We start from the raw sequence: 17,337 nt of genomic DNA, 5'->3' as shown, positions 1-17,337 counted from the left end.
TTTTGGCTATCTGTGTATATCAGTGGTCCAGACATTAGAAAATGTTCAGTCTAGACAAGTTTTTTCCCGCTTTTAGATTGGAAAATGAACTTGGGTTATGGAAAATAGACATGAGTTTTTGGGAGACCACTCTGAAACAGTCTAGAAATGATATTAGCCACATGATGAAGAGGGGTTGGCACTTCTAAGAAAATTGAATATAAAATTTGTATTCTTTGTCACATTTGTAAATTTTTGTGGAAAAACCAGCAAGACAACTGTAAAAGCAGCACTTACAGTTCATGTTGAGGGAAAACATTGACATCTGATTATATTGATATGATATTCATTAATTGAGCACTATGGGATTAATTAAAATTGAAACAGCGATATGGCCTTGCATGATTATTAATCAATGATTACTAAACTGCATTTAAAACAGTCTGCATTGACTGCTTCTCTCAGTAATGCATGAGCTAATGGCGCCATCTAGCAGTTGTGTGCGGGAAAATGCTGAGCAGTGCAAATATGAGATTATGCAATCATATTTCAATCCAAATCACAAAGCTTGTCAAAATGATCCCTTCCCAAATGTTGACTATAGATTTCATAACTTCTGCACTATATTTGTGTGGTTTTGTGCTGCTCAATAATAGCTTAAGTATGTTTGTCAAGAATTAATGGTAACAATTTACAATAAGGTTCTATTTGTTAACATCAGTTCATTCATTTTAGGTTTGTGATTAAGGTGTCATGAACTAACAATGAACAATATCTTTTTTTATTAAATTTATAATTTTGTGTTAATGTTGGTTAAAAATTAAACAATTGTTCATGTTAGTTTCTAGTACATTAAGTAACGTTAACATATACTTTTCTATATAAAAAAATGTAATATATGTAAATATTAACATAAACCAAGATTTAAAAATGAAGTAGAAGTAGTTTTAATTGTTAGTTCATATTAACTTATGTTGATAACTGGGATGGGGGTACATTGCTCAGTACATGTGTGACATGAGTGTGACATCACAATGTGGAGTTAGTAGTTGTTGGTAGTAGTTAGTAGTAGTAAAATTAGTTTCCTCATATCATGACCACTTTAACATAAGTAGAGGTTTGGGTAATAAAAAAAGTTTGCTTCAACAAATGGGAGCTTAAAGGATAGTTCATCCAATAAATAAAAAAAGTGATGGAAATTCTGTCATCATTCCCTCACCCTCATATTTCTCCAAACTTGTGTTTCATGGAACACAAAATCTTAGTCAGAATGACATCCTCAGTCACCATTCGCTTTCATTGCATCTGTTTTCCCATACAATGAAAGTGTATGGCCGATGAAAATATCACATACGTTTTTGGAACAATATGAGGGTGACCAAATGATGACAGAATTGTGATTTTTGTGTGAAGTGTTAGGTGAGATAATTTACTTAAAATTCACATATTCACAGACACAGTATTCACACAATACAAACCAATTTATACTTGCAATACCTGTAAATTACCATTCAATGTTAATATTCAGAACAGTCACACTTTTCAAAATGTATCATTTTAAATCAACCCCTTTATATAGTCAATGCAAAATGTTGGAACCTTTTATTTTTCTTATTTTGATTGCTCGAGACATATTTTAATTATGATTGTACCCACTTATTACTGTTCCAGGTATTCTGTCACTGAGCGTCGCTGGACTCAGATGTTGACTAGTTCAATAGAGGAAAGTTCAATGCCTCTGCCCCGCTACCATCATGCTTCTGCTCTGGTGTATAATCACGACCCATTTGCTGGCTCCCAGGCAGCCACTCACAGCTTGATATTTGTGGTTGGTGGAGTCACAAAGAAAGGTGTTTCAAATGACACATGGTGTCTTAATCTTAGCAGTCTGGTGTGGAAGGAGTATAAGGTATTGCATGTTGATTGTCATCATAGTGCTCCTTTCCTCTTCTACTTACTCATTTTTAAGAATTTTAACTGTCTCTTGACTTTTGTGCTTAGAGCTCAGTGCTGCCCCCAGTGGCTGGTCACACTCTAACAGTGCGAAGAGGCTCATCTGTGCTGCTGATCGGTGGTTACTCACCAGAGAATGGATTTAACCATCACTTATTGGAGTTCACTCCTCAGACTGGGAACTGGACTATAGCCCCACACACTGGCACACCCCCTACAGGTATGGTTAGAACATTGCACTTTTGCTGTAGTACATTTAAGCTTTTCTGCTTTTTGGAGAAAAAAATTATCATTCTTGCCCTGTACTTCACCTTATAGGTCTGTATGGCCACTCTGCCGTGTATCATGAACAGACTGATGCTGTGTATGTGTTTGGTGGTTACCGTTTCCATGTTGAAGCTGTAGAACCATCTGCAGAACTCTACAGTCTTTATTACCCCAACCTTACCTGGTCCTTACTGGTACCCTCTCAGGGAAACAAGGTAACTGACAAAAACAATTCAGTAGGTTCGAATCTACACTGGGGTTCAAGAGTCCACATTGAAAATATATTATACTTCGAAATCAAATTTCTATCAGGAACTTTAAGGATTTAAAAAAATGTACACAAATAAGCATTATGACATGAAATTAAAAAAAGAATTATTTAAGGTTCTGTGCTATTTCTAATAAAATAAGAAAAGTTTTGACATTGACCATGTTAATGTGTTTCATTGAATCACACAAGATGATCTTGGGAACATTCTGAAATTATGATCGGATCATCAGGTTTTGCACAAACTTGTGGAGTCCATGCCAACCTAAAGGCCTGGCACACTTACAGCAAAGTGCCGCTTTGATCTTCAACTTATTAAAACAAAAAACAAAACAAAAAATCACGACATGTTCTTAGAAAATGACTCTACACAAAAGGTCGTACAGATGTAGGTAAGTTTGCAACTGCAACTGCAACTCTGCACTGCACACCAGTGTCTTCATGTTGACTGATCTTAACTTACTGAACAATGTACTGGTAACTGGAATGAGCTGTCAGCTCAGCTTCAAAGTAGGTGGAGCTCCAGGTCACACATACAGATGATGTGGATCAATAGCAGTAAAAAAGTGTTTAGTAGCTGGTACAAAGTTATTTTGAAAGTTAGCACTGATGAGGTGTTACGGAACGAACTAAAACTCAAAAACACATAATTTTAAAATTTTGTTTTAAATTATGTCACACCAGTTCGTTCTTCAATTTCATATGAAGTATGCAGGGGTCTTAAAGAAATAGTTCAACCAAAAATGTAATATGAAGTATGCAGGGGTCTTAAAGGAATAGTTCAACCAAAAATTTTATATCTCATCACTTACTCACCCTCATGCCATCCCAGATGTGTGACTTTCTCCCTTCTGCTGAATACAAAGATTTTTAGAAGAATATTTCAGCTCTGCAGGTCCTTTTATAGGGTCCTTTTATAGATCCCAACATTTTAAAGCTCCAAAAGCACATAAAGGCAGCATAAAAGTAATCCATTGGACTGCACTGTTAAAATCTATATCTTCAGAAGTGATATGATAGGTGTTTGTGAGAAACAGATCAATATTCAAGCCCTTTTTTTACTATAAATTTACACTTTCACTTTCACATTCTTCTTATGTTTTTGGCAATTCGCTTTCTTCGTGCATGTTGACACCTACTGGGCTGGGAGGAAAATTTATTGTAAAAAGAACTAATTATTGATCTGTTTCTTAACCACATCTATCATATCGCTTCTGAAGATACAGGTTTAACCACTGGAGTCATATGGATTACTTTATGTTGCCTTTATGTGCTTTTGGAGCTCCAAAATATTTGTACCCATTCACTTGAATTGTGAGGACCTACAAATATTAAATATTATTCTAAAAACATTTGTGTTGAGCAGAAGAAAAACTGATGTGAGAATTTTCATTCTTAGGTGAACTATTCCTTGAAAGTACATGCTGTCAGAAGCAACATGGGAAATGTAAAACACTAAGAAATACAGAAAATCTATTTTTTAATTCGGCTGCTCTCTCTAAATGTCATACTGGCAATATGATTTGTAGTAATAAAAATAGTAAAAATGCAAAACAAACACTTTCACAAGTGGACTTGTGAAAGATCTTTAAAACTCACTATAAGTAGTGGCAACCTGCCAGGCAGGAGGCTCTATTGATCATCTACTTCTCTTTCTGTCCAGCCTCTCTCCCACTTTTTCCATGCGGCAGCCTTAGTGAAGGACACCATGATAATTGTTGGAGGAAGGACTGGAGAGGAAGATTACAGCAACACAGTTTCTCTCTACCAGATCAACTGTAACACATGGATACATCCAGGTAACAGTTAGATATCTCTGGACTCAGTCTGTTATACTTACAAAGGCAATTATACACCAGATAGCACTAGTCTATAGATAATGATGAAAAGGGATGTCTCCTCTTATTTAAAGTATATCCCTCTCCCACTGTTTTCTAGCATCCTCGGTGGGTGAACCTGTCAACCGCTCAGTTTCTTTGGCGATGACTGGATCGGGTGATCGCCTGTTTCTCTCTGGGGGTTTTAACGGAGTAACAATGGGGCGGCTGTTAACTCTGTCGCTGCCTTCTGATCCTTGTGTCTTGCTGCCCACCCCTGAGGCCTGTAACAGCAGCACAGGCAGCTGTGTGTGGTGCAGAGGCACTTGTGCTTCATCAGACACTGCAGAGAGGTAATACATACACAGACAGATGTTACAGAAATGCAATCAGATGTAGAACCTAGTTCACACTGTCAATGGGCCAGTATGGGCACAAGAAACAGTTTTATTGTGTTTTTCTGTCTTTCACAGGCTGGGTTGTACTATTGGTCAGTTTACCTGCTCTCCTACTCCTCGTTCCCCTGACCAGTGTCGCAGACTCAAGACCTGCAGTGAGTGTCTGGCCCGTCACCCTAAAACATTTTCCAGTCCTACACAGGTAAGACCACCACAATCCAAATTACTCTGTTAAAAGTGTTCTTCAAGATTGAGCCTCACTTTTCAAAGATCAAGAATTTAAAAACTTCAAAGAGTTAATCCAATTCCAATTATTCTCAAGTCTACCAGTTTGTAATAGAATGTTAAAACTCTCTCGCTCAGCCTGCTCTGCAGTGCAAGTGGTGCACAAACTGTCCCGAGGGAGCTTGTATCAGCAGCTCAGTGAGCTGCACATCAGAGCATGACTGCAGGATAAACCAGAGAGAAATCTTCCTGTCCAGTAACTGTACTGAGACCAGCTGTGAGGCCTCTGACTGCCCCAAATGCACAGCCTCAGGAAAGTGCATGTGGACTCGTCAGTTCAAACGCACAGGTTAGAATTACAGATATTTGTGTGTTCATATTAGTGTAACAGCATTGGAATGCATCACTGTTTGTCTGTGAGGGTTCCAAGCAGGCTGTCTGCTCGCAGACTTTTGACTATTTGGAACGTTCTTTTTTCTTAGCTGAGCCAAAGTAGAAAAAATCACTGGCCATATTGTATCTTAAAGTAAACTTTTTGCTGTTGTACTGATTTCGACAGCTGGCACTTGTATTCAGAACATCATCACTCTTTCTTCTGTAATATTGCTTAATTATATATTTTTTTCCATGTCAACTTTTAAGGTGAGACAAGACGTATCCTGAGCGTGAACCCAACTTATGACTGGACATGTTTCAGCTATGCGCTGCTCAACGTGTCACCCATGCAAGTAGAGTCCTCTCCACCGATGCCTTGCCCTGAACCCTGCCACGAAATCAAAAGCTGCAGTCAGTGTTTAAGCTCTCGTGGCTCTGATGGAGGCTGGCAGCGTTGTGTATGGAGTATGGCATTGCAGCAGGTAAGACTTTTCAGGTATCGTCCATGCTTGATGTCTATCCAACAAAATGTTCAGCCAGTAAGTTTGTTATCTCTCCTAACTTTTCTCCAGTGTATGAGTCCCTCCTTCGTTCCATTGCGCTGTGAGGCTGGCCAATGCGGACGTTTGCTCTCGGATGAAGAATCTTGCTCTCCCCAGTGCTCTCAGCTCACTCAGTGCTCCCAGTGCATTTCCAGGCCACAGTGTGGCTGGTGTGCTGCTCGTGGTGGAAACGGAGCAGGGCACTGTCTTCAGGGTGGACTGAATGGTACGAGTGCTACTGTTTTCTGTTCTCACTGCTGATTAAGATAATGATTATTTGACACTATGTTTGTAAATATGAGTTCAATTGTGAATTATTTAGAGTCCTAATCAATTGGGGGGTAAATGTTACTCGCTAATAATGATAATAGCTAATAATAATTTCCTTTCGAACAAAAACTTCCTCTAGGTGGCGCTTGGAGGCTCAGAAATCTTAATCCTCAATTGAGAAGCATTCAAGTTTGTCTGTCACTGTAGACATTTGTACTCAAAAAATTATTACTGTTTAAGTAAGTAGAAATATTTAAGCCTATTAATTGCAAGGATTGAAATTCTGACAAATTTAGACCTAAATAAAAACAATGAGACTTTTACTGAGAAAAAATGTCCACTGAAATGAAAATATGCAGTGAATAGTTAAAATAGAGTTAAACTATTAGACCCATAGAATTTGACCAATTAAAAAGATTTACTCTATTTACTCACCCTTAAGCCATTCCAGATGTGTATGACTTTTTTCTTTTGCTGAACACAAAGATTTTTAGAAGAATTTAGCTCTGTAAGTGAATGGTGACCAGAACTCGGAAGGTCCAAAAAGGACATAAAGGCAGCAGAAAAGTAATAAGTCCATAAGACAAGTCATTAGAGTAAGAAGTCCAGAAGTAAGATGATAGGTATGGGTGAGAAACAGATAAATATTTAAGTACTTAAATATTGATCTTTGTCTCATCCACATCTATCATATAGCTTTAGAAGGTATGGATTTAACCACTGGAGTCTTGTTTATTACTTTTATGCTGCCTTCATATGCTTTTGGACCTTCTGAGTTCTGGTCACCATTTACTTGTATTGTGTGGACCTACAGAGCTGAGATATTCTTCTAAAAGTCATAATTTATGTTCTGCAGAAGAAAGTCAGTCTTGCAAATCTGGGGTGACATGAGAGTGATTAAATTATGAAAGGACTTTTATTTTGGATAAACTATCCCTTTAAGCCATACTCCACATTTTCAGGTACTTAGTTTCACGCTGATTGAGGTTCTACATGCTCATTCCATTTCTCTGAGCCTAAAACACTAAAGCACGATTATCTTCCAAACCTACAGGTGTGAGTGAGGCTCTGTGCCCTCAGTGGAACAGTAGCTGGGCATTCCTGCACTGCCCAGAGGAAAATGAGTGTGCCAATGGCCACCACCACTGTAATGTCACTCAGGACTGCCATGATCTGCCAGAGGGCTACCACTGCACCTGCAGACTGGGCTACGTACTCAGCAGGTATATTTAATTGCTTTAATTCTTAAAAAACCTCTTTGACCTTCCCAGGGTTAAGTGGTTTTATTTATTAATTTTGCAAATGCATCTGTTTGGTTCATCTATATTTTCTCTCTTGCTCTCTTTCTCAGTGTTTTGGGTCAGTGTGAGCCAGTGTGTGCACAAGGCTGTGTTAATGGGACCTGTGTGTCTCCAGGAGTGTGTCAGTGTCACTTTGGATTTGTTGGAGAGAACTGCTCCTCTCAATGCCGCTGTAACAAACACAGTAACTGTAAGGGCATCTCTCATCTGGACAGCTGTCTGGAGTGCAAGAATAACACAAAGGTAAAAACACATTAAGGCCAAAGCGAGGATCAAAGTAGTAATAGACAGTTTTTTTTATTATCAGAGTATTATGTCTGTCTGTACCTTTCACTGTATCATACTATACTATATCTCTTACTATTAGGGTCAACACTGTGAAAAGTGTAAGCCCTTGTTTGTGGGCTCAGCAGTGGGAGGTGGAATGTGTCGGCCCTGTCGTGACTTCTGCAGGGGAAACAGCGAAGTGTGTTTGTCCAAAGAGGAGCATCGAAGGGCAATGGAAAATTCAAAAGACTACCCACTGGATCGTGACAGTGTAAGCAGTCTTTGGAAGATTGTCTTTTCTCTTTGCATTTAGTGTAAGTCCTTTAACAAGTCTTGACTCTGTTCATTTCTGCCTCCCAGATTGAACAATGGGCAACAGAGGGCCCCACTGAGGACAATGCTGTGTGTGTGAGCTGTCAGAACAACAGTGTGGGGGATAAGTGTGAGAGCTGCCTCAGTGGCTACTTCCTGTTGCAAGGGAAGTGTGAGAAGTGAGTACATCACAATACTGAACATCGTCTATATCAGTATTTCCTATAGTTGCGCTCTGATGCTTGTCAAATGTGGGTATGTTAGAAATACCTTTTATTTAGAGCCCGACCGATATGTTATTTTTTTTTTTAGACCGATACTGATTTTAGAGGGGAAGAAATTCACAATTACTGATATGGTGGCCGATGTAATAAATTTTTGTGCTGAAATGAAACCAGACCTTTTCTATGTGGATTGTTCACCAATTTTGCACCGATATTACTACGCAAAGTACTCAGAAGGTTGCTTTCTTAAATATTTTTATCAAAAAATATTTGACATTATTATGCATTGTCAACAAATTTTGGATATGAAAACTGAGAGAATAAATAAAAATACAATAAATAGCTAAATAAACATCAGTACTGTTTAGTATTAATCAAATGCAGACTATTAAAATAAAGAATAAATGAAAATAAAATAAATAGCTAAATAAACATCAGTACTGTTTAGTATTAATCAAATGCAGACCATTAAAATTAAGAATGAATACAAATAAAATAGAGTACTCTTTGGGGAATATTGTATCCCACAATGCAATGTTCTCAACTTCCTTTTCCAATGTGACAAAGTAAAAACATTTGACACAAAATTGGATTATAAATGCTAAGTTTGCGAGATGATAATTGAAAGAAGGTCAAGTCATTTTATATGTATAGCGTTTTCACAACACATCATTTCAAAGCAGCTTTACAGAAAATTATGCTGTAACAGAAAGTGAAGCTGTAATGTCTCAAGTCCTCATTGTGCAATTCAATGAAAACGTGATTTTAGATTATGCCTTAAAATATTATTTGCCTTTAGTCCCCAGTGAGCAAGCCTAAGCCCTGTGGCAAGGAACACAAAGCTGCCATATAACCTCCTGAGACCAGAGCATGACTGCTGTGTGCATTTTCCATTACTTTTTTATTTGTAACTAGTAGCATGCCAAATGTTTTTTGCAGAATTTCAAATAATACCAAGCTATAGAAAGTAGAAGTTTTTTTATCAAAATGTTTATGTTTCCAGGAGTGTTGGTTATTCATGTTTTTAAGCCGTTACAGACATTACAGCTCATTTTCTGTTAAGCTGCTTTGAACAATGTGTAGTTAAAAGCACAAATACATTTTTTTAGAATGTTTTCTCTACTTTGGCAACAAAATCTCAATGTTTTCTTATTGCAATGTCAAACAAACGAGTGGTAGCCAGTGCTGAAGCATTTTACCAATTAGAAATTAGCATAATGGCCAGCATCATCCAATCACTTCCAACCGTGTTAAAACTATTTTAGCCTCATTAATTCTGAATTTATGTACTGATTATTACCATTGTCCCTTGACTGTCAACCATGTTTATTGGTCCATACATCATCTGCAGCCTGGAACTGAACTTGTGACTGGAAGTTAGCAGTAAATGCACTTGGCTGCATAGGAAAGTTATTGGATGCTCCCTAATTACTGAAAGGCTTTACCTATAGTTTGTTGTCTGAATGCACTGGTCTCAGGACAGGTGAATGGCACCTTATTTTCAACCTAACTCTGTACACAACCTGTGAAATAAATATTTTCCAGCTTTTAGATGCACCAATTGATTCTCAACGGTGATAATGCACAGTGGATATAAATGTCCTCATATATGGTCATTGTGTTTAACAGTTTGTTGGTTCGCAATAAATCACTTAAATTTTCAAAATGGCATATCGGATGAAACTAGAGATATTTCTATTCTTACCAGATGTTGTTATGGTGGCATTTCTCAGGAAAACAAACTTCACTGAAATTGGAGCCATGTTGTTTTGTCACATGAATCAGTGCGTCGAAAGTTGAACCCTTTAATGACAGCCTAGAGTGTCCTGAACTGAGTTGGTTTAAATACATTTAAATTATACGTAGTATATTGCAACGCCAATACAGGATGTTTGTGCAGATGGGCTGGTTTGAGTATTTCTGTAACTGCTTATCTCCTGGGATTTTACACACAACAGTCTCTGGAATTTACTCCAAATAGTGCCAAAAACAAAAAACATCCAGTGAATGGTAGTTGGATGGAAATGTCTTGTTGATGAGAGAGGTCAACAGAGAATGGCCAGACTGGTTCGAACTGACAAAGTCTACAGTAACTCAGATAACCACTCTGTACAATTATGGTGAGAAGAATATAATCTCAGAATGCCATTCTGAGACGCAGGTTGGCGCTGTTTTGGCGGCATGAGGGGGACATACGCAATATTAGGCAGGAGGTTTTAATGTTGTGGCTGATCGGTGTACTGTTTTAAAAAAATGGTAGACAGTATGCAATAAGCAGTTCTCATTTTGAACCTAGCTGTGGCCTTCTCAATCTTTCTATTGTGTTTCAGTTGTCTTTTTCTTTGCTTATAGATGTCAGTGTAATGGTCATGCAGACACCTGTAATGAACATGATGGCACAGGCTGTCCATGCCAGAACAACACTGAAACTTCCCCCTGTCTAAGCAGCTCACAGAATGATCGCAAAGAGTGTTTTCGGCAACAGGTAATAACAAATTCACTTCAATCGAAAGGCGCAGTCACATTTACCTTCATGCGGCGAAATTTCAATAGGAATCCACGCAATCGAGGTTGCCTTGTTTGGCAGTGGGTGGTGCTTCATACACCGCTCCACTGAATACTTGCAGTGGACAAGGATATCATTTTAATTGTGAGTTTTTTAAAACTTCTTTCCTAGTATATAAAGCGCAGCATTAAAAGAGGCTGCTTGGCAATTCGTTTTTTGCTTGTTTCACACCTGCTCAACATCAGAAGGCCCATGCCTTCTTCGCCCACAGAAATTTTGCTGTGCAAAGGTAAATGAAACCATGCCTTAAGACATTTTATTATATTACATATACTATTTATTATGAATAAGACCTGAGTTAAGATCTGATTTCAGTGAGTCTGTAAAGAGAAAAATGATTTTGAGCAGTGTTAATGAGAAGGGCTTTTGATTTTCATATTTTTTTGGTATTATGAGTGATGTGAAGTGATTTTTAAAAATATGCCATCTTTGTTTACATATTCATGCTGCTATATTATAGTGTGCCAAGTGCAAAGATTCATTTAATGGCAATCCAGTGAATGGTCGACAGTGCTACCGGCAGTTCAACGTGGACAGTGAATGCTGCTTTGACCCCACATCACAGGTCAACTGCTTCCATGAGCCCAACATCCGCAATCTGCTCAGGGGTCGTACAGTGTTCTTTTCAGCCCAGCCCAAGTTCACTAACGTGGATATCCGTGTCACCATTGATGTCACGTTTGGGGAGGTTGAAGTCTATGTGTCTAACTCGCATGACACCTTCATCGTGGAGGTAGACCGGCACACTGGTGTACACGCTATCAAGATCGAGGATGAAGCCACCTCTGCAACCACTGCACGGGGAGAAAAGGAGGGTCCTCTTGCCCCACCATCGCCCATGAAGGTGTTTGCAAACTCCTCATCAGCCTTACTCGGTACACTGCAGTCGACAAAGCCACAAGGCACAGAACGCGAGGTGCGAGAAGAACGAACCGAAGGTCTCATAACCTACATCGCTGTGTGGAAGCCTCAGACGGTGCTGATTGTACGTGGTGTAAGAGACCGCGTGGTCATCACCTTCCCGCATGAAGTGCACTCGCTGAAGTCCAGCCGTTTCTTCATTGCACTGCGTGGGGTGGGCACAGAGACTCACAACGGAGAGTCTCAAGGCCTCCTCTTTCTACGACAGGACCAGGCCCACATTGACCTTTTTGTCTTTTTCTCTGTCTTCTTCTCTTGCTTTTTCCTCTTCCTGTCCGTCTGCGTGCTACTCTGGAAAGTCAAGCAATTCTTAGACTTCCGTCGTGAGCAGCGCCGCCACATTCAAGAGATGACCAAAATGGCTTCTCGCCCATTTGCCAAACTCACCATCTACCTGGAGCCAGAGGAGCCTCAGCTGGTTTACTTGCCGTCGGCTGGAGGAGGTAGTGCCATTTCCCTGGCCCATGTCAGGACAGGCAAGCTGGGGGGCATGGTGATGGGTCAGAGAGGACGACCTGGTGCTCTACCATACAAGCATGACCCTGGCACAGGCACTACCACTCACCACCACCACCATCTTGCTCTGAGTGGAGGCAACAATGGTCAGCACCTTCCCTTGCAGTACCTGAATGCTCACCACTATGCACCCAGCTCCACGGCAAACCCAACCTCACATCACCACTACCATCATCCGTCTTCACATAGCAGCTACCAACATTTTTGCCGCTCTGATCCCTTCCTTTCCCAGCTCATGGGCTTTTCATACTCCTCCTTTAAAGTTGGCCCAATCACTCTGGAGCCCACAGATGATGGGATGGCTGGGGTGGCCACCGTGCTCATCCAGCTGCCAGGGGGCATTCTCGCACCAAACCGTGCCTGCTTGGGTTCTGCTCTTGTCACCCTGCGGCAGAACTTGCAGGAGTACTGTGGACATGGTGGAGCTGGCACACATACTGGTGTTGGGGGTGGCCGAAAAGGTTTGCTGGGCCACCAGCACCTAACCACCATGGCCATGTGAAATTAGAAGGTAGTGAAAGTGATGGTGATTTGAGATGGAATTAGGGGAACTGTCATCTCACTGCTTTTGGGAGTATGAAAAGGCTAGAAGAAACAAGGGAATTTTCCTAAGCAAGACTAGGTTAGGTTAATCAAAGAAGGTTAGGATTTCAGGAAAAGATTTCTTACAAAGAAAGTTGCAGAGATGTTACATTAATTTGGTTATCTTAGTGGGAGTTACAAAAGGGATGTATTTATTGAAGAAGAGAAAAAGGTGATTAATAGGAAATATGATGAAATTTGTACATATAATGTAATTAACTGTTAGTTGTGTTTTATTTGTTTATCACTGTTCATAAAAAGCTTCATATTGACTGAAAGCAGCAAACTTTATGCAGTGCACTACACCTATCTCCGTGCGTTGTTGTTGCATTCTAACTTCTAACCGTCCTAAACTCAAATCTACTGAAATCAACAAAATAGCTGACTGAGGAGATGACTGCGGCATGAAACCAGTGAAAATTTAGTTTTTGCAGGCGAACCAAAATGTGCTTTTATCCTCATGTGACAATCTGAACTTCCATCTAAACCAAGAGATGGTGCAACATGTCCGCTTGAATGTGCAAAACTTTTGATTGTCAGCAAAAAAGCGGGAAAGTGGTTGTAAAAACAAAAGGAAAAAAAAAGTAGTTGTAGTGCTTTTGTAACTTGTTCATCAACTGGTATTTTGTCATGGCTGTAATGATTGGTGATGCTTCTTGTAATATAGCAAAATTGAATTTACTCAATAGGTCTATTACATTGTGAGCCACTGGTTCACAGACTAAAGATACATTTCAGGCTTTGTTTATTGACTAATTGCAACAAGCCCTTTGTGTTTGCATTAATTATACATGCCTTTACTCACTTTGCCTTGACCGGACATACTATATAAATGTGTGATTTAAATCCTCACACATTTGGAGAACTAGTTTTGTATTCAATTAAGGATTACATTTGTATTGAGTTTAGGTCATTGATGTTTAGTGCTGCAAATTTGTGTATATAAATGAAGGAATAAGCTGATGAACAAGGGCCCATATTAAATTGCAGAGAACACTAATGAATAGTTGGCTTTTAACATTGTGAAGTAAATTAAGGATTCTAGGTTTGTTTGTGTGTATATATATATCTATCTATCTATCTATATATATATATATATATATATATATATATATATATATATATATAGATATATATATACACACAGTATATAAATTCCCTCCCTACACCACATTAGTTCCCCCAACTGTTGAATTCATCATCTGTTTGTAGGATGGGCTAACTGCTTGTATAAACTGTGTCAGTTGTTTGGAACAATATTTTATAATCATTGAAATGTATCACCCAGTCTGGGCTGCTAAAGCATTCTTATTTTTATTTTGATGATGTGTCATGTTCAGCCAGAAGTACAAAATCTGTCGAACAAATAGTGCAATGGAAATTTTTACGTGATAAAATAGTATGCTCCTGATTAGACACTATAAAGTGATGAAATACACTAAAACACTACCATGTTTTATGAAGTTTGTTACAGTGCTGGCATTCATATGGACTTTCCAATGTTTTGTTTATTTGTTGTTGTTTTATTGTTTTGAGGATGGACTGTTGTTTTCTGAGGGTAATTCTCTGACTGGTAGTTATGCAGGCAGATAGCTACATTTCATTATTTGTGTATTATTATAGAGTCCTGGTGAATAATAGGATATTTTCAAAATTGTTTTTCTAATTGACATTACAATTATTTTATGTAAATAATGGTTGTGAAACATCACAGGAGAAACCATATATTTATCTTGGGGTTTCACTCTAGAGATAAAGTAATTTAAACCTAAATTAGTTAATTAATTTCTTAAAACCAGAACATGTGATTTTGAAATAAATTAAGCAGAAGACCAAAACAAATCTGGGTGTTTGAATATGGTAAATGAAGCATTGTGTTCTGTTAAGTCATGTGGAAATAATTTTTGTTTTTCAGTTTTGAATGCTGTGATTGATGCTCATGCCTTCTATGCTTAAAAGCAATTTGTCAAAAATAAAATATCATCCATTAATGGTTACTAGATTAAGTTTGTGTTGTATTTGTTTAATGTTTGTGTTTGTATCTGACTTTACTATTTTTTTCTAAAAAATGAGACTGTGCTGTTACTGCTGTAAATAAGATTGGTTGTATGTTTGACTAAAATATGGTCAAAAATGAAAGTGAGTTCCAGTGCTGGGAGGCAGGGAACTATAGATAGTAGATACAGTAGGAATAGTAGTAGTAGTAGTTCTGTCTTCACACATAGTAGATACAATGCATCTGGAAAGTATTCACAGCGCTTCACTTTTCCACATTTTGTTATGTTACAGCCTTATTCCAAAATTGATTAATTACATTATTTTCCTCAAAATTCTACAAACAATATTCCATAATGACAACGTGAAAGAAGTTTGTTTGAAATCTTTTCAAATGTATTAAAAAATTAAACAAATAAAAAAATCACATGTACATAAGTATTCACAGCCTTTGCCATGACACTCAAAATTGAAGGTGCGTCCTGTTTCCACTGATCATCCTTGAGATGTTTCTACAATTTGATTGGAGTCCACCTGTGGTAAATTCAGTTGATTGGACATCATTTGGAAAGGCACACACCTGTCTATATAAGGTCCCACAGTTAACAGTGCATGTCAGAGCACAAACCAAGCCATGAAGTCCAAGGAATTGTCTGTAGACCTCTAAGACAGGATTGTATCGAGGCACAGATCTGGGGAAGGGTACAGAAAGATTTCTACAGCATTGAAGGTCCCAATGAGCACAGTGGCCTCCATCATCCATAAATGGAAGAAGTTTGGAACCACCAGGTCTCTTCCTAGAGCTGGCCGCCCGGCCAAACTTAGTGATCAGGGGACAAGGGCCTTAGTCAGGGAGGTGACCAAGAACCCAATGGTCACTCTGACAGAGCTCCAGCATTTCTTTGTGGAGAGAGGAGAACCTTCCAGAAGAACACCCATCACTGCAGCACTCCACCAATCAGGCCTTCAAGGTAAAGTGGCCAGACGGAAGCCACTCCTCAGTAAAAGGCACATGACGGCCGCCTGGAGTTTGCCAAAAGGCTCCTGAAGGAATCTCAGACCATGAGAAACAAAATTCTCTGGTTGGATGAAACAACGGTTGAACTCTTTGGCCTGAATGGCAAGTGTCATGTCTGGAGGAAACCAGGCACCGCTCATCACCTGGTCAATACCATCTCTACAGTGAAGCATGGTGGTGGCATGGTGAAGAAGTGGAAAGGTTCATCATCCAACAGGACAATGACCCTAAACACACAGCCAAGATAACAAAGGAGTGACTATGGGACAACTCTGTGAAGGTCCTTGAGTGGCCCAGACTTGAACCCGATTGAACATCTCTGGAGAGATCTGAAAATGGCTGTCCACCAATGTTCCCCATCCAACCTGATGGAGCTTGAGAGGTCCTGCAAAGAAGAATGGGAGAAACTGCCCAAAAATAGGTGTGCCAAGCTTGTAGCATCATACACAAAAAGACTTCAGGCTGTAATTGGTGCCAAATGTGCTTCAACAAAGGATTGAGTAAAGGCTGTAAATACTTATGTACATGTGATTTTTTTTTTTTTTTATTTTATTTTTTTTTTAAATGTTTATTTTTTTTGTAAATTTGCAAAGATTCCAAACAAACTTCTTTCACATTGTCATTATGGGGTATTGTTTGTAGAATTCTGAGGAAAATAATGAATTTAATCAAATTTGGAACAAGGTTGTAACATAACAAAATGTGGGAAAAGTGAAGCGCTGTGAATACTTCCCGGATGCACTGTATACTGTGTATTTAGAAGAATACTGTCATGTTTTGTTGGAGAACACCTGTGCTCTGAAACACTCTTAAATTGTTAATGGACAATCATTGTTCAAAGTTAATTTAAGTGTTTATCTTGTCTGATAACTACTTGCATTGCCAGGGCTTTCTGCTACCAAACCTCTAACCTAATCTACAAGCCTGTATGGTTATGGTAAGTACAGTCCTCGACATATCTGAGCCTTGCTCATGGGTCCAGTGGTGAAAACCGGAAAGGTGATCTCCTAGGGTTGCCACCCATCCTGTAAAATACGGGATCGTCCAGTTTTTAAAATTATGCACCCGTATCAAATCAATACGGGATGCGATTTGTCCCGTGTTTATGCTGGTCTGATGGTGTCATGGTGAAATCGTTCAAAATTGCTAATTTAACATTGATAGCAGGGTTGGGGAGTAACAGAATACATGTAACGGGATTGCCTGTTTAAAATACAAGTAACTGCATTCCACTACAGTTACAATTGAAATCATTGCTTATTAGAATAGTAATAAAAATACTCTTGAAAGTAACTAAAGAGATTACTTTGCATTTTATTGTCATTTGTTTAATTTAATATTTAGTCCTTTCAGATGGAAAACATTTGTACATAATGCGATCTAAAGTGAAGTGCATTTGAACAGAGGTGAAACACTTTATTATGATGTGTTACATTCATACGAGCAGACAGAGAAGTACGTTTGGAGCAGAATAAATATAAATAATCCTTGTGTAAATTGTCAGCTTATGCTGAACTAAAATGCTATTTCTAGCCATTTTA

General features: G+C 38.7%; 1 protein-coding gene across 1 annotated transcript in view; it reads left to right on the top strand.

Annotated features, from left to right (window-relative positions):
* megf8 (multiple EGF-like-domains 8) overlaps positions 1–14,779 on the top strand; it is a 48,687-nt gene extending 33,908 nt beyond the window's left edge. Inside the window, exons 30-44 of the mRNA XM_052147763.1 lie at positions 1,651–1,888; positions 1,981–2,152; positions 2,251–2,414; positions 4,131–4,266; positions 4,406–4,637; positions 4,758–4,884; positions 5,046–5,256; positions 5,550–5,764; positions 5,855–6,050; positions 7,149–7,317; positions 7,446–7,638; positions 7,763–7,933; positions 8,023–8,153; positions 10,551–10,683; positions 11,225–14,779. Of these exons, the coding sequence (XP_052003723.1) occupies positions 1,651–1,888; positions 1,981–2,152; positions 2,251–2,414; positions 4,131–4,266; positions 4,406–4,637; positions 4,758–4,884; positions 5,046–5,256; positions 5,550–5,764; positions 5,855–6,050; positions 7,149–7,317; positions 7,446–7,638; positions 7,763–7,933; positions 8,023–8,153; positions 10,551–10,683; positions 11,225–12,703 (3,967 nt within the window). The 3' untranslated portion in view covers positions 12,704–14,779. The remainder of the gene's footprint in view (positions 1–1,650; positions 1,889–1,980; positions 2,153–2,250; positions 2,415–4,130; positions 4,267–4,405; positions 4,638–4,757; positions 4,885–5,045; positions 5,257–5,549; positions 5,765–5,854; positions 6,051–7,148; positions 7,318–7,445; positions 7,639–7,762; positions 7,934–8,022; positions 8,154–10,550; positions 10,684–11,224) is intronic.
* The last annotated feature ends 2,558 nt before the right edge of the window (positions 14,780–17,337 follow it).

This window comes from Xyrauchen texanus, chromosome 17 (genome assembly GCF_025860055.1).
Source record: "Xyrauchen texanus isolate HMW12.3.18 chromosome 17, RBS_HiC_50CHRs, whole genome shotgun sequence".
Lineage (NCBI taxonomy): Eukaryota > Metazoa > Chordata > Actinopteri > Cypriniformes > Catostomidae > Xyrauchen > Xyrauchen texanus.
The sequence above is the reverse complement of the archived record's forward strand: the minus strand, read 5'-3'. Positions and strand labels throughout refer to the sequence as shown.